Source organism: Saccopteryx bilineata, chromosome 7 (genome assembly GCF_036850765.1).
Source record: "Saccopteryx bilineata isolate mSacBil1 chromosome 7, mSacBil1_pri_phased_curated, whole genome shotgun sequence".
Classification (NCBI taxonomy): Eukaryota; Metazoa; Chordata; class Mammalia; order Chiroptera; family Emballonuridae; genus Saccopteryx; species Saccopteryx bilineata.
In genome coordinates this window covers 81,906,856-81,924,908 of record NC_089496.1, presented here as the reverse complement: position 1 = coordinate 81,924,908, position 18,053 = coordinate 81,906,856, and the positions used below count along the sequence as shown (strand labels likewise).

Below are 18,053 nucleotides of genomic sequence, written 5' to 3'. Positions count from 1 at the left end.
CTGACCTAGCCTGAAAGAAGATTTCAAGAAAAAAAGGCTAGCACATAGCTAAGATACAGCTTTATATATTAGCACTAAATGATTTGCATAAAGGAATTAAACACTGTTCAGGAAACAGAACTTTTCAGGATCATCATGCATCAGGATTTTTATTGTGATTTCATCTTTTTGAAAATGAATACTTATAAACATACTTTAAAACAAAATAGTACAGCCTGACCAGGCAGTGGTACAGTGGATAGAGTGTTGGACTGGGACACAGAGGACCCAGGTTCAAAACCCCGAGGTTGCTGGCTTGAGCGCGGGTTCACCAGCTTGAGTGTGGGGTTGCTGGCTTGAGTGTGGCATCACAGACATGACACCACAGTTGCTGGCTTGAGCCCAAAGGTCACTGGCTTGAAGCCCAAAGTCACTGGCTTGAGCAAGGGGTCACTCATTCTGCTGTAGCCCCCTGGTCAAGGCACATATGAGAAAGCAATCAATGAATAACTAAGGTGCTGCAATGAAGAACTGATGCTTCTCATCTCTCTCCCTTCCTGTCTGTCTGTCCCTATCTGTCCCTCTCTCTGTCTCTCTGTCTCTGTCATAAAAAAAAAGTACATTAATAATAATTATTCTGGCCCTGGCCGGTTGGCTCAGCGGTAGAGCATCGGCCTGGCGTGCGGAGGACCGGGGTTCGATTCCCGGCCAGGGCACACAGGAGAAGCGCACATTTGCTTCTCCACCCCTCCGCCGCGCCTTCCTCTCTGTCTCTCTCTTCCCCTCCCGCAGCCAGGGCTCCATTGGAGCAAAGATGGCCCGGGCGCTGGGGATGGCTCTGTGGCCTCTGCCCCAGGCGCTAGAGTGGCTCTGGTCGCAACATGGCGACGCCCAGGATGGGCAGAGCATCGCCCCCTGGTGGGCAGAGCGTCGCCCCTGGTGGGCGTGCCGGGTGAATCCCGGTCGGGCGCATGCGGGAGTCTGTCTGACTGTCTCTCCTCCCTGTTTCCAGCTTCAGAAAAAATGCAAAAAAAAAAAAAAAAAAAAAAAATTATTCTATGTCTTCTTGTATCCTCTTCTTCAAATCATCATAAATGCAAAAAACTTGGTATATAGTAGGTATTCAATAATTATGGTCCAAAGCTGAATGATCCATATGGTAAATATCCTACCAATCTTTGACATTCTGAGGAAGAGCAGAGCTTCAGTACCATAATTGCTGAGTAACTATAGGCTGTATAGTAAATAAAGCATAAAAACAAATATGTATACAGACTTGTTTGGTGGGATTTCCCCCCCCTAAAATCACTAATTTTGCAGTCATTTGTCTGGAGAAGTAAATTTAAAAAAATCATCTTCTTCAGTCTTGAAACTCAAAAGCTTCATGAATACTATTGACCAAGAAATACTAAACACCTCATTCAGCACTTAATTACTATAAGAAAAAGATATGATTTATTCCTATCTCTAATGAAGTGTCAACTAGTTTTGTGGTCAAGGCAAGAAATCATTACATATTCATCCAAGATAGTGAATCAAGCTAAAACTCACGGTATGAACATTTGCTGTTATTTGAAGGTATTGCATAAAAAACCTATACTTTACGTTTTTGTCACCTTTCACTTATATCTTTAGCTGTTTCTACCATTTCATTTGATACTAGTATGAACAGTAATTCAGTGAAGAAGACAGAAAAGGAGGTAGCTCTATCCACTGGTGGTTTAAAAAAAAATAGCCCTGCCTTATCAGTGGTGGCACAATGGATACAGCGTCAACCCTGGATGTTGAGGTCCCAGAGGTCGCTTGAGCCCAAAGGTAGCTGACTTGAAGCCCAAGGTCACTGGCTTGAGCAAGGGGTCCTTGAGCCCATGGTTAAGGCATGTACAAGAAGCAATCAATGCCTGACCAGGCAGTGGTACAGTGGATAGAGGGTTATTAGCCTGGGACGCTGAGGACCCACGTTTGAAACCCCAAGGTTGCTGGCTTGAGCACAGGTGGCCGGCTTGAGTGTGGGATCATAGACATGACCCCATGGTCGGTGGTTTGAGCAAGTGGTCACTGGCTCTGCTGGAGTCCCCCAGTCAAGGTATATATGAGAAAGAAATCAATGAACAACTAAGGTGCCACAATAAAGAATTGATGCTTCTCATCTCTCCCTTCCTGTCTGTCTTTCCCTGTCTGTCTCTCTCACTGGAAAAAAAAAAAAGCAATCAATGCACAACTAAAGTGCAGCTACTACGAGTTGATGCTTTTTTTTCTCTCTCCCCCTCTTCCTTACTCTTAAAATAAAATCAATAAAAAAATAGCCCTATTAGCATAAATGACTTAAAAAATATGACACATCAACACAATCAGTTGTTATGAATGTTATCTTCCTGTCCAAGGCTGTCTTTATTATGAGGTGGACAGATTAAGATAGGAACAGGGAGAGAGAAAATTAACAAAAGGATAGAATAAAAAATTTATTTGTTCATTTTAAAGAGATGAGAAGAGAAGGAGAGAGGGTGGGAGAGAAGAAGAGAGGGAGTGAGAGGGATACAGAGGTAGAGAGAGAGGGAGACAGAGGCCGAGAGAGAGGGAGAGGGAGAGAGAGAGAGAGGAAGTGGGGGAGAGGGAGAGAGGGTGAAAGAGAAGGAGAATAGGGTGGGAAAAAGGATAAAATTATAGAAATTCCTATATTTGAAGTCCTGTTAGACTTCAGATGATTAAATACTTTAATTGCATCTATGTAAAAATGTTTCAACTATAAAAGCCTATGCTGTCAATGATTTTGGATGCTTCTCCAAATTAGAAGCTAAGAAAGGAAAGCAGCAGCAATTCAAACTGCCTCTGCAATGGGAAACTCCTCCTCTTCTCGTATTACTACCTTGACCTAGGAAGAGAACATTTCCAACATTAATTACAAATGAGGAAAAACTTCTGCCTTTTTCTGTACCTCACAGATGCCACCTCATGGTTGAAGTAGTAGTGTTAACAGAACCACAGAACCTGGCAGCATCCATAAACAGAAGAAACCTAAAAATTATACAAGTCTCTGCTCTAGCTTCTCAGCCTGTGAAGAAATGGATGTTAGCTGGTCCAAATCTGCTAGGAGAGTATCCAGGGGGAGATAAAGAGGAAGTGTCACATTCTCATAAATAAATTTCTGAAGAGCTATTTGTTTTTCCTCACCAATGGAAAAATAAAAATGAACATATTTACTAAATTTCTCTCTAAAAAAAAGCAATGAGATCATAATTCTTTAGCCTAAAGAAATATACAAGAATTAAAAAATAATGTCCTTTTATGTCCAGCCTTTATTCTCTCACAATGTCTAAAAAATATGCAATCTCTGCTCGTTTAGTTCCTTTTATTATGTTCCTCAGGATAATGAGTAGAAAAAGCTGCAGACTCAGAAACTGACTAAAAAGGTTAGGAATTATTACACTGGAAGGAAAGAGAAGTCTAGAAAAAGAAAAGAACAGATCCAGACAGCCCCAAGGGGAAAAGAAGTCAAGAACCATGAGATCTTGCTTTAGGGAAGGTGTGCTTTGTTTGATAACAAATGAGAGAAAATATTTTGAATAACAGCAACTGTGTGGACCACTGAGAAGGGAAGGGCAGAAATGGGAAGGGAAAAATTTAAGATGATTTGCTGGGTATTAATAATATATTCTTTTTTTTTTTTTTTCTTTTTTTCTGAAGCTGGAAACAGGGAGAGACAGTCAGACAGACTCCCGCATGCGCCCGACCGGGATCCACCCGGCACGCCCACCAGGGGCGATGCTCTGCCCACCAGGGGGCGATGCTCTGCCCATCCTGGGCGTCGCCATGTTGCGACCAGAGCCACTCTAGCGCCTGAGGCAGAGGCCACAGAGCCATGCCCAGCGCCCGGGCCATCTTTGCTCCAATGGAGCCTTGGCTGCGGGAGGGGAAGAGAGAGACAGAGAGGAAAGCGCGGCGGAGGGATGGAGAAGCAAATGGGCGCTTCTCCTGTGTGCCCTGGCCGGGAATCGAACCCGGGTCCTCCGCACGCCAGGCCGACGCTCTACCGCTGAGCCACCCGGCCAGGGCTAATAATATATTCTTAGTAACAGTAAACCTACTGGTTGAAAGTCAGTAGTTAACACTTCAAGTTCCAATTTCAAAAACTTTCCAAAAGGCAAGGACAAATACATCATAAATACATAGTAAATGTTAGTATAAGGCAGAGGAGGGTCAAAATAGAAACAGATATAAAAAACCAAGATTTTATGTCTCGAATATTAATTTGAGATTTCTAGCAAATATGCCTAAGGCTTGGACATCAACAATATATTCCTCCCCATTAGTTTTAGGAGGTATGACTGGGATTTTTTAAAGTTATTTTTAATTTAGCGGGGGGAGGGTGAGATGGAGAGAAATAAGTAGCACCAACTCATAGTTGTGGCACTTTAGTTGTTCACTGATTGTTTTGCATATGTGCCTTGACCTAGGGGGCTCCAACTGAGCCAGTGACCCCTTGCTCAAACCAGAGACCATGGGATCATGTTGATGATCCCACGCTCAATCTGGCTACCCCGTGCTCAAACTGGATGAGACCTCACTGAAGCCAGCCAACTAGCGGTTTCAAACCTGGGACCTCAGCGTCCCAGGTTGATGTTCTATCCACTGTGCCACTACTGGCCAGGCTGGGATTAAAATTAAAAAATAAATAAATAAAGCCATTTTTGCCTGACCTGTGATGGTGCAGAGGATAGAGCATCAACCTGGAATGCTGAGGCTGCCAGTCTGAAATCCTGAGCTTGCCCAGTCAAGGCATATGCGGGAAGCAACTACTATGGGTCAATGCCTCCTAGTCCTCTCCTGCCTTCCTCTCTCTCTCCTCTCTCTAAAATAAATAAAATTTTAAAAAATGAAAAAAATAAAGCCATTTATATATCTAGTTTCTTGGTATCTTTTGTGTGAAACAGTAAGCAAAATTAAAGCTTAAACTATCAACAGCATGCCTGATTAACACTAGACTACTCACGATGGTCGGTCCTCAAGAATCAGGGCAGTAGTAGAAAGTGGCTCAAATTCAAAATTCTTACGTCTTGAAGACTGAGGTGGTGGTTTACAGGTCCTCCCTGTTCGTGCTTCATATTCCTAGAGTAGATAAAAATATACATTATGCAGAGACTTTCCCAACTATCATAGCATACTAAAAATCTGTATCATTAAGGATATTATGCTATAAACGGGACATCTACAATTCATACATTAATCTGGTAAAAATATCAGTCAGTGAAAAAAAAGCTCACTTTTTTCTCCAGAAGCAAACTACATTATGAATTTATTGAAGTACAGTAGAGAGGGGAAGATAGGAATACACTAAAGAGATAAGGTTTTAAAGAGATGTTCTTGATTAGCCTTCTAAGTAACAGCTACATCCAAGTCCAGTTTTGAATAATCTACAAGCAAATAAACCAACTTTCTAAAACTTTTGCCAATCAATGATGGAATTGCTGACACAAAAAAATCCTATTGAAATGCTGTGAAGATCTCTTTTAAGGGTGTCATTGAACCTGTAATCAAATCTTGGTTTTGAATTCCAACCTACTTTGAATGTAACTACTATAAATCTACCTCCTTACACTAAATTTAAACAATTCACAACATATCTTATCCAATAATATGTCCAAGGACTGTTAAATACTTCACTAAAAGTAATAAACTGTTACTGACATAGTCCCTTCCTTATCTATAGTTTCACTTCTGTGGTTTCATTTAACCTCTGTCAACCGCAGACCAAAAATATTAAATGAAAAATTTCAAAAATAAACAAGGTTTTTAAAAAAGATTTTATTAATGTTAGAGAGAGAGGGGTGGGGGAGTGACTCATAGTTGCTTCCTTATGTGCCTTGACTGGGCAAGCCCTGGGTTTCGAACCAGGGACCTCATTGTTCCAGGTCAACGCTTGATTCACTGAACCACCACAGGTCAGGCACAAATAAGTTTTAAACTGAACGCAATTTGAATGGCATGATAAAATCTCAAGCCATTCCCGTGCAACATAAATCATCCCTTTTAGTCTTTTAGTAGTCCTGTAGGTTATCAGATTGCAGTCTCTTAGTAGCCTTCTGGATTATCACAAGGCAGTGCTTGTCAGAAAGTCAATAGTAGCCTAAGGTTATGTCACAACGCTTACATTATTCACTTCATCTCATCACATGAGCATTGTATCATCTTACATCTTCACAAAAAGGGTAAGTACAGACAAAATATTTTGAGACAGACCACACTCACATACTTTTATTACAATATATTGTCATAATTGTTATATTTCATTATTATTGTTGTTGATCTCTTACTGTGCCTAATTTATATATTAAACTATCATAGGTATATATATACGTGTAGGAAAAAACATAGTATACATACAGGGTTCTATACTATTCGTGGTTTCAGGCTTCCACTAGGGGTCATGGGTAAGGGGAGAACTACTATACAGTATTTTTCTAATTCATATGAACTGATAAGCCTATTAAAAGAAATGAAATTAATCTGACAAACATATGTTCTTGGTGGACACATTTAAATTTATTTGGGAGATTTTTTTTTCCTATTTTTTTTACAGAGACAGAGTCAGAGAGAGGGATAGACAGGAACAGACAGACAGGAATGGAGAGATGAGAAGCATCAATCATTAGTTTCTCATTGTGCATTGCGACACCTTAGTTGTTCATTGATTGCTTTCTCATATGTGCCTTGACCGCGGGCCTTCGGCAGACCGGGTAACCCCATGCTGGAGCCAGCGACCTTGGGTCCAAGCTGGTGAGCTTTGCTCAAATCAGATGAGCCCACGCTTAAGCTGGCGACCTCGGGGTCTCGAACCTGGGTCCTTCTGCATCCCAGTCCAACATTCTATCCACTGCGCCACTGCCTGGTCAGGCTATTTGGGAATTTTTTTCACAAATGTTCAAAAATTTCTACTAAAGTTTATTTCTAGAAATTTGCCAAAAATCAGTAACAAACTCTTGATGGCTTGTAATTTCTAGAACCCACATTTTTCCCTTTCTTAAAAAAGAAAAATTAAGCTAGTGCTTGCTCATCACCAGGTAACACATGCAGGGTGAGGCAAAAGTAGGTTTACAGTTGTTTGTATGGAAAATAATACAAGAATAAATAAATAATAATACAAGAATAAACTCTGTGTTTCGTGTACTCACAACTGTAGACCTACTTTTGCCCCAACCTGTATATTTTTCATGAAGTTCTCAAAAATTACTCAATGATTTTATGACTAGATTTACAAGCCCATTGGCAGCTAGGGAAAACATTAATTTAAATGAAAATAATTCAATATATTGAGAGTAGTCAGTACTTTCATTTATGGCTGCTTTCCTATCATGGATTATAATTCTTTTTATTTATTTATTTATTTTTTATTATAATTCTTTTTATTATTTACTTTTCCAACTCAAAAACTATTTCCCTACTAAATCAGACATTTGCAAAATATGAACTGATGGTTTCATCCCTCTTAAATATTTGATGATTTTGTTGAAGCATAATCTTGAGATATTATTTTTAAAAATAATTTATGTTGTCTTAAGCATTTTCTGTAAACCTCAGTTTACTTTATAGTTCCTGTTGCTGTTTATAAAGGTTTATAATTTTGTAATTGTCTTTAGTTCTGCATCTCCCCTTACATCTACTGCTCTGTTAATCGGCGAGTTCCTTTGTTTGCATAACTGCACTGGAATGTTAGAAACTGCTTTCTCAAGTTAAACAGAACTGTGTACATACTCATTTTTAACTCCCATCACAAGGAACTGAACAGCCTTTCAGAGTAAAAACTGATGGGGTCACTTATTTCTTTTACTCTTTTGCATTTTCTTTCCTAATAACTAGGATATACATAAAATCTTTCTCTTCATTACAAACAAAGTGTAACAAATCCCCTTCTCTGGTAATGTTATTAAAAATCATACACACACACCCTCTCTCCATTACCATTTATTTATTATTTTTTAAAGAGATATTTAATTTTTTTTTTTTATTGATTTTAGCAAGAGAGGAAGGCAGAGAGAGAGGGAGGGAAAGAGAGAGAAAGAGAGAGAGAGGAACATCGAAGTGTTCCTGTATATGCCCTAACTGGAGATTGAACCAGCAACCCCTGTGCTTCAGGACGATGCTGCAACCAAGCGAGCTATCTGGCCAGGGCTCTCTGTGTTATCAATTAAATGACACCGTTTTCTTACAATGTGAGCTTGACTCGTTGCCAGACAGACTATGATGGGTATTATCCAATAAAACATTTTCCATGCAAATAAATACCAGTGCATAAATGGCAAAATAAAATTTCTAAATCAATATATTAGTAACTAATATTTATGATACGTCCCATACTTGCTGTTTTAAACACTTAGAACATTTAATCCTTGAAACAACCTTGTCAGGCACTTAACTGACAGCAGAAAATACTGAGGCATAAAGATCATTTGCTGAAAGTCAAAAACATCAGGCAGTGTAGCTCTAGAGCCTGACCTTCTAACATCTACATGTTATCTTACTATGGTAACAGTTCAGTGACTATCTATGACAATTTAAAAAATGAGACAGATAAAATCATTCAGACAGAGGCTGATGGATAGATCAGGTTGACAATATCCCAGTCACAGATCCATCTAAACATCACATGAAAAGACAATCAGATAGTATGTTTCCTGTTATGTTGCAATAAGAAGTATAAATACTATTACTAAATTTTCTTGACTAAGGAAAAAGCAAAGTTAAATCTGTAAGACTCTAGAATTGTACTCTCCAATATGGTAGTGAAAAGAAGTGATAACCAAATAAGTCATATATGTTTAAATGTAGAGAGAAAAACATCAAGAAATCAGAACTATTAAGAGGTTCTTTTCTGGAGGGTTGGACTAGGAATAAAGAGCATTTGTTTTACTTTATTTAGTATTGCTGACTTTTCTTATAAAAAATAAAGTAGTGCCTAATCAGGCAGTGGCACAGCAGATAGAACATCAGATTGGGATGTGGAGGACTCAGATTCAAAACCCCAAGGTCGCGGGCTTAAGCACAGGCTCACCAGCTGGAGTCGCTCACTGGCTTGAAGCCCAAGGTCGCTGGCTTGAGCCCAAAGGTTGCCGGCTTGAGCCCAAAGGTCCCTGGCTTGAAGCCCTAGGTCGCTGGCTTGAGCCCAAAGTCGCTAGCTTGAGCAAGGGATCACTCGCTCTGCTGTAGCCCCCTCCCCCAAGGCACATATGAGAGAGCAAAAATTGAACCAAGGTGGCCCAATGAAGAACTGATGCTCTTATCTCTCTCCCTTCCTGTCTGTCTGTCCCTATCTGTACCTCTCTCTCTCTCTTTGTCTGTTAAAAAAAAAATAGTTAGTGAGATCACTTATAGTCATAGTGGATAACTGACAAAGATTTTACTAAAGAGGTCAAATCAGAACTGGGGCAAGAAAGATAGGTATTAGTTACATAGGCAGAAAAGACTGAAAAGAAGGAGCTAGGAGGAGCAAGCAAAGGCCTTGATCAGGGAAACATTAATCTCACTGAATAAGAAAAATGATGGGAAATAAGATTTGAGAGGTGTAGGCTAAATTATGGGGCCTTTCATTGGCAAAACTAGTATTTGTAAGTCATGATAACTAAAATGGAAAGCCATTGAAAGCTTGAATAAAATCTAGCTGTGATGAAAGTAGGCATTTTATTTATTTTTATTTATTTATTTTTCTTCTTTTTCCAAGTGAGAGGAGGGGAGACAGACAGACTCCTACACGCAACCCAACCGGGATGGGGCTGATGCTCTGCCCATTTGGGGCCAGGCTCACAATGAAACTATTTTTAGCACCTGAGGCGGAAGCTCCATTAGAACCATCCTCAGCACCTGGGCTGATGCACTGAAACCCATTGAACATGGCTGTGGGTGGGGGTGGGGAGAGAAGGGAGAAGGATGGAGAAGCAGATGGTCACTTCTCCTGTGTGCCCTGACCGGAAATCAAACCCAGATGTCCACATGCCAGGCTGACGCTCTATCACTGAGCCAACCAACCAGGGCCAGAAAGTAGTCTTTCATTAAAAAAAAATTACTTGAAAATGAAAACGTGCACACTTAATATAAGAGGTAATACAAAATGAGCTAAGTGTCATTTATCTCCCTTATGAATAAGCTTTATCTTTATAAAGAATTGTCACTCAAATATATTTCACATGAGAAAAAAGTTGTATTCTAGCATTTCCTATTACAGACACTTAGCATAAAAATGTTTTAAGTACGTAGAGGTTAATTTTAAAAAGCTTAAAAACATGGTATCAGTCCATTGTTATCTGAAAATAGTATACATACATTTTTGTGTGTGTGTGTGGGGGGGAGAGATAGAGACAGATGGACAGGAAGGAAGAGAGATGAGAAGCATCAATTCTTTGTTGTGGCTCCTTAGTTATTCACGTATTTGCCTTAACCAGGGGGCTTCAGCAGAGCAAGTGAGCCCTTGCTCAAGCCAGTGACCTTGGGCTCAAGCCCGTGACCTTGGGCTTCAAGCTAGCAACCTTTGGGCTCAAGCCAGCAACCATGGGGTCATGTCTATGATGAACCCACACTCAAGCCAGCGACCTCAGAGTTTTGAGCCTGGGTCCTCCATACCCCAGTCCAACGCTCTATCCACTGTGCCACCTCCTGGTCAGGCTAGACTTACATATCTTGAGTGACTCAAATATTTGCTGAATCAATTAAAGATGCTATTCTAATATCAATATGATGAAAACTACAAATTATACTAGAAATAGTAAAATATTAAATATCAGTACTTTCAAAATTGATCATAAGGTGATATTCTAACTATTAGTTAGGATGTTTATTATATACGGTCTACCGGAAAGTTCTGTCCGTTTTTGGAATAAAACTATATATATATATATATATAAAACAAAAAACTCAATTCAAAACAGGTTTAGTCAAATTTATCAGATCACTGAACTGAATATTTCATGCACTTAGCTGATTTTAGACTCTGACCACAAGGCTCAAAATATTAATTGGAGATTCCATTTCTCTACCATTCTCTCAGCTATGCCCTCCTCCATGTGTGGGCTTTATCCAGAGGCAGATTTAACGGTGGGCACACTGGGCACATGCCCTGGGCCCCAACTTCTGAAGGGCTCCTCAAACCCCAACTTTATACTGTTTTCTAATTTAAGGGGCCCAGTATTTTCTTCTGCACCCGGAGCCTCAACCGACCTTAATCTGCCTCTAGCTTTATCTGAACGGTAGCTTGCTGCTCGAAGAAATGACTGAAGCATGCCAGTTGTCACATCTTTGCAGCTTAACTTTCAAAGATCCTCCAGCAGCTATTCTAGTAACTCCCACAAAAAAAAAGAAAGCATTCTTTCAGGAAGTTCCCAGTAAATATCCATTCCACAAGCAATCACAATGACCTCAGAAATAAACTTTATAAATAAAGTCAATCAGGGCCTATCTCTGCAGCTGAGGCAAAATCACATGATTCTTAACTCTTGAGTTGAGGGCAGTAGACAGAGAGAGCAGGGCTCAAATTATTGAGAAGTTGTTGAAATACATAAGACTTCATTTAAAACTATAACCAAACAATAGCACTTGGGTGGAATTCCTGAAGTCAATTTCAATTTCATTTTAAATTTGTATGTATCATGTCATAAAAATCCCCATGTTTATTCTATATAAGTTTAGCAATGAACTAAATATTAATAATTTCATAGGTTATGAAACAAAAAAAAACTTTACAATATGAAAAAGTAACAAGAAAAATCACTGTCCAAGGAAATCAGTAAATAATTCTAGCCGTAATACATTTACTGTTTGAAAATACCTTATCAACAGTTTCTGCCAACAATGCTCAGTTCTATTTTTTGAGGGGGTTTCTGGGTGGTCTTTTTTTTGTATTTTTCTGAAGTTAGAAGCGGGGGTGCCTGACCAGGTGGTGGCGCAGTGGATAGAGCGTCGGACTGGGATGTGGAAGGACCCAGGTTCGAGACCCCAAGGTCGCCAGCTTGAGCGCGGGCTCATCTGGCTTGAGCAAAGAGCTCACCAGCTTAGACCCAAGGTCGCTGGCTCCAGCAGGGGGTTACTCGGTCTGCTGAAGGCCCGTGGTCAAGGCACATGTGAGAAAGCAATCAATGAACAACTAAGAAGTCGCAACGCGCAATGAGAAACTGATGGTTGATGCTTCTCATCTCTCTCCGTTCCTGTCTGTCTGTCCCTGTCTATCTCTGCCTCTGTAAAAAAAAAAAAAAAAAGAAGCTGGGAGGCAGTCAGATAGACTCCTGCATGCTCCCAACCGGGATCCACCCGGCACGCCCGCCAGGGGGTGATGCTCTGTCCATCTGGGGTGTTGCTCCATTGCAGCCAGAGCCATTCTAGCACCTGAGGTGGAGGTCATAGAGCTGTCCTCAGCGCCCGGGCCAACTTTGCTCCAATGGAGCCCTGGCTGTGGGAGGGGAAAAGAGAGAAAAAGAAGAAGGAGAGGGGGCAGGGTGGAGAAGCAGATGGGCTCTTCTCCTGTGTGGCTTGGCTGGAATCAAACCCGGGATTTCCACACGCCGGGCCGATGCTCTACCACTGAGCCAACTAGCCAGGGCCAACAAAGCTCAGTTTTAACTGACCTATTTTATGAGTAGTTGGGAGCTAGCTACATGCCAAATGTAAAAAAAGCAGCATTGTTTTTCTTTTAACATACGAATTGCATTTCTATGGAATACTGTAATGAAGCCTGTTTATTTATTTTTATTTTTTTATTTTTTCATTTTTCCGAAGCTGGAAATGGGGAGACAGTCATACAGACTCCTGCATGCGCCCAACTGGGATCCACCCAGCATGCCCACCAGGGGGCAATGCTCTGCCCCTCTGGGGCATTGCTCTGTTGCGTTCAGAGCCATTCTAGCACCTGGGGCAGAGGCCACAGAGCCATCCCCAGTAATATTTAAAGGGGCATCTTTGCTCTAATGGAGCCTTGCTGCGGGAGGGGAAGAGAGAAACAGAGAGGAAGGAGAGGGGGAGGGGTGGAGAGGCAAATGGGCACCTCTCCTGTGTGCCCTGGCCGGGAATCGAACCCGGGGCTCCTGCACACCAGGCCGACGCTCTACCACTGAGCCAACTGGCCAGGGCCAAGCCTGTTTATTTTTTAAATGTAAGTTAACCTTCATTTCCTACACAAAATATTCTATCCTATGAATATGTTTACTTTAATTGGGGTAACTAGAATAATAGATTAAACAAACTAGTGCTAGTAAGAGGCTGGCAATTATCTATAAGATAATTTATTCTACACCTACTATAGAAAAATTCAACCAAATAGGCAATTAATTCTAAGGCTGATCTAAAGATGGTATACAATTGTTGTCATCTTCATGAGTGTAAAATAAAAATAATGACAGTTCATAGGCAAAGAAATACTGTAAACACATAAAGAGAAAAGATGTTTTCCCTCAATCTCTCAGAAGAGTATGTACATTTGCTTAACATTTCTCACATTATATGTGCTTTTTCTATATTAATATTAATTTTTTTTTTTACTATTAGTTTTTTGTTTTGGGTTTCGTTTGTTTGCTGTTTGTTTTTTTACAGAGACAGAGAGAGTGTCAGAGAGAGGGATAGATAGGGACAGACAGGAACAGAGAGAGATGAGAAGCATCAATCATTAGTTTTTCATTGTGACACCTTAGTTGTTCATTGATTGCTTTCTCATATGTGCCTCGACCGTGGGCCTACAGCAGACCGAGTAACCCCTTGCTGTAGCCAGCAACCTTGGGTCCAAGCTGGTGAGCCTTGCTCACACCAAATGAGCCCACACTCAAACTAGCGACCTCGAGGTCTGGAACCTGGGTCTTCCACATCCCAGTCCAACGCTCTATCCACTGCGCCACTGCCTGGTCAGGCTCTATTAATATTAATTTTGAACAGCAAAGCACTATGTGGAGAAAATGTATTACCCTGAAATTATCTCAATTAAGTGCTAGTTTAGATGGTTGCTTTTTGATCAGTGGGGAATTTTTTGTTGTTGTTTGTTCTTTAATTGGCATGGGAGAAGAATAAACTGAACAAAAATAAGGACTCTCAGAAGTGTAGCCACCCAATTGTACACTATCATAAAAAACCTTTAAATATTACCTTAAAAAAACACGTAATAATATAGTCAATAATACTGCAATAATTATATATGTTGCCAGGTGGGCACTGAAAACATTGAGGAAAACACTTTGTAAAGTATGATTGCCTAATTAATATGCTGTATACCTGAAACAAATACAAAATAATATTGAAAGTAAGTTGTAATAAAAAAAATAATATAGTTAAGACTAGGTTGTAGAGAGATGGTAATTTTATACCTATAGGACAAATGAAAGAAAAAAATGTAATGCATTGGAAAATTTGTGGCTTGAGATAAAATTTCTTATCACAAGGTAATACAGTACATAGAATTTTAAAAGTACTGTATATCCTCATGTATAAGACACACCCTTTTCTAAAAATTTGGGGTCTAAAAACTGGGTGCATCTTAAAAAGTGGTTGTGGCATTTCAAATGCCATAGATGGAACTGAGGACAAGGCAATATATGAAGACAGTGATTTGTCATCAGACATAGATGAGGACAAGCTAATGGATGAGAGTTTTGATAGTGATGAGGAGTTGTATGAATTTTATGATGAATAAAACTTGAGTTCAATAACTTTATGTAATTCATTTTTTTTTCAAATTCCGGGCCCCAAAATTACGGTGCATCTTATACATGGGGAAATACAGTGCTATCTCCTACAACTTGGATTTGAAAGTAAAAAAGTATGTGCTCGGGTTAAAGACTACAAAACTGGTCACAGTCAATGAATATATTGACATCAAAGATGTATGCAATCAGTATTAAATAAAAAGGCACTATTTCTAAATATATTATTATTTTACATATGATTTAAATATCTAATTAGAAATTTAAATAAGTGTTTGATCTTCATCTAAATCCTTAAAAGGTATAGCTACATGTTGGCCAAAAAATTCTTCAGAAAGATAGAATAGATTTGCACTTGGTGGACTGGGTAATTCATACAATTTTTTTTTAATTTTTTTTTTTACAGAGACAGAGAGTCAGAGTGAGGGATAGACAGGGACAGACAGACAGGAACGGAGAGATGAGAAGCATCAATCATTAGTTTTTCGTTGTGCATTGCAACACCTTAGTTGTTCATTGATTGCTTTCTCATATGTGCCTTGACCATGGGCCTTCAGCAGACTGAGTAACCCCTTGCTTGAGCCAGAGACCTTGGGTCCAAGCTGGTGAGCTTTTTGCTCAAAGCAGATGAGCCCGCACTCAAGTTGGCAACTTCAGGGTCTCGAACCTGGGTCCTCAGCATCCCAGTCCAACGCTCTATCCACTGCGCCACCGCCTGGTCAGGTGATACTACTTTCTTGATGCAACCAAGCTCTGTAAGCTTTGACAAAGGGGAAATAAACAAGGTGAGCCTAATGATTATCCAGTGTTGTCCATAAAGGCAATTCTGGACATCAGTACAGGAAGGGGGGGGGGGCTCGAACAAAGCCTGGCTATTAGTTTGGAAAGGCCAAGGGGGGGGGGGGGAGGCAGAATATATGTGCCAAAGTAACCGAAAAGAAAGCACTCCATTGAGAAAGAACTACAGAAACTGAAATAGGAGTCCTCTTGAGTCTTGAACTGAACACTAATCTGCACATGTGCAAGACAACACGCTACAAAGCTGGGCAAAAACCAGCTTCCGAGGAAAGAACAATTATTGGGGAGTGGTAAGCAAAACAGTTCCCAGAGCTCACTCAGGGCTGAGTATTTAATCACATTCCCAACGACAAGAATGAAAAATCATCACTGAATACACAGGACATTCAGGAGAGACCTGAATGTTCAGATTCATCTAAGACTGTGCAAGTCAGATAACAATGGGAAAAATCTTTAAAATGCTAAAAGAAAAAAATGGGGGGGGGGTGGACCTGTTGATTTAGAATCCATTTTAGGTTTCAAAAATGGAATTACAATAAAATTTTTTCCAGACCACCAAAAGCTGAATCAGCAGACCTGTATTGTGAGCTAAAATTTTCAGGCAGAAAAAAATAGAACATAGAACATGAATATACAGGGTGGGGAAAAGTAGGTTTATAATTGTTTGTATAAAAAATAATAAATAATAATAAACTGTGTTTCATGTACTTACAACGGTAAACATACTTTTGGCCCACCCTGTACACCAGGGGTCCCCAAACTTTTTACACAGGGGGCCAGTTCACTGTCCCTCAGACCGTTGGAGGGCCGGACTATAAAAAAAAACAACTATGAATAAATCCCTATGCACACTGCACATATCTTATTTTAAAGTAAAAAATAAAAAACAAAAAACAAAACGGGAACAAATACAATATTTAAAATAAAGACCAAGTAAATTTAAATCAACAAACTGACCAGTATTTCAATGGGAACTATGCTCCTCTCACTGACCACCAATGAAAGAGGTGCCCCTTCCGGAAGTGCGGTGGGGGCCGGATAGATGGCCTCAGGGGGCCGCATGTGGCCCGCGGGCCTAGTTTGGGGACCCCTGCTGTACACAAAACAAATGAAAAGCACCAAAAATAGTAAATATGGATAAATATAAAACTTTATAAAAATATAAAAGTCATTTGAAAAAAAAATTTTTTTTTTTGTATTTTTCTGAAGCTGGAAACGGGGAGAGACAGTCAGACTCCCGCATGCACCCGACCGGGATCCACCCGGCACGCCCACCAGGGGCGATGCTCTGCCCACCAGGGGGCGATGCTCTGCCCCTCTGGGGCGTCGCTCTGCCTCGACCAGAGCCACTCTAGCGCCTGGGGCAGGGGCCAAGGAGCCATCCCCAGCGCCTGGGCCATCTTTGCTCCAATGGAGCCTTGGCTGCGGGAGGGGAAGAGAGAGACAGAGAGGAAGGGGGGGGGGGTGGAGAAGCAAATGGGTGCTTCTCCTATGTGCCCTGGCCGGGAATCGAACCCAGGTCCCCCGCACACCAGGCCGACGCTCTACTGCTGAGCCAACCGGCCAGGGCTATAAACTTTCTAATAAAAGAAAAATGAGGGGGAAGAGCTACAATGAAACAGTAAAAGGCCCCAGCTGGTGGCTCAGTGGACAGAGCATCAGCTCGGCTATATGGACATCCATGTTCAATTCCTAGGGCACACAGGAGAAGCAACCATCTGCTTCTTCCCATCTTCCCTCTCCTGCAGCCAGTGGCTCAACTGGTTCAAGTGTGGTTGCAGGCACTAAGGATAACTTGGTTGGTCTGAGCACATCAGCCTCAAGTGCTAAAAATATATAGCTCTGTACTTGAGCATCAGCCCCAAATGGGGTTGCTGGGTGGATCCTGGTCAGGGCACATATGAGAGTCTGTTTCACTATATGCCCCCTCTCACCTTAAAAAAAAAAGAAACAGTAAAAATTATTAATTATATTAAATGTAGACTTATGGGTAAACATCTTTTTAGTGTGCTATGTGTCAAAAGGAGAATTATACATAAGGAACTTCTGCTGTACACCGAAGTACAATGTTTGGCTAGACAAAAAGCATTTATGTAATTATCGGAGTGGTGAACTGGACAACCTTTTGATCATGGACACTATTTTTTTTTTAAAGAAATTTCAGTATATACACTTTAATTTTAATCAGTGCCACAGATTTTCCCGCTTTGTGTTTTTTTTTTTTAAATTTATTCATTTTAGAGAGGAGAGAGAGAGAGAGAGAGGAGAGACAGGGGGGAGGAGCTGGAAGCATCAACTCCCATATGTGTCTTGACCAGGCAAGCCCAGGGTTTCGAACCGGCGACCTCAGCATTTCCAGGTCGACGCTTTATCCACTGCGCCACCACAGGTCAGGCCATGGACATTATTTTTACTTAAAAGAAAAACTGACAGCAGACTATAGTTATTTGGACATGAGTAATGGAAGACATTTTCTCAAATTTAGACAAAATGGGCACTTCACCTCCATGGTATTTCTCCCAAAAGTCTCAGTCAAGTCATGGAGAAGTCATCAGACAAACCTAAAGAGAGTACATGACATAAGAAATATGTATTTGGGCCCTGGCCAGTTGGCTC

At 40.7% G+C, this 18,053-nt stretch overlaps 1 protein-coding gene across 3 annotated transcripts in view; it reads right to left on the bottom strand.

The window, feature by feature from the left end:
* TBC1D12 (TBC1 domain family member 12) overlaps window positions 1-18,053 on the bottom strand; it is a 100,059-nt gene that overhangs the window by 32,882 nt on the left and 49,124 nt on the right. For all 3 annotated transcript variants that reach the window (XM_066238790.1, XM_066238789.1, XM_066238791.1), the window contains one exon: window positions 4,970-5,085. In XM_066238790.1, coding sequence (XP_066094887.1) covers window positions 4,970-5,085 — 116 coding nt within the window. The remainder of the gene's footprint in view (window positions 1-4,969; window positions 5,086-18,053) is intronic.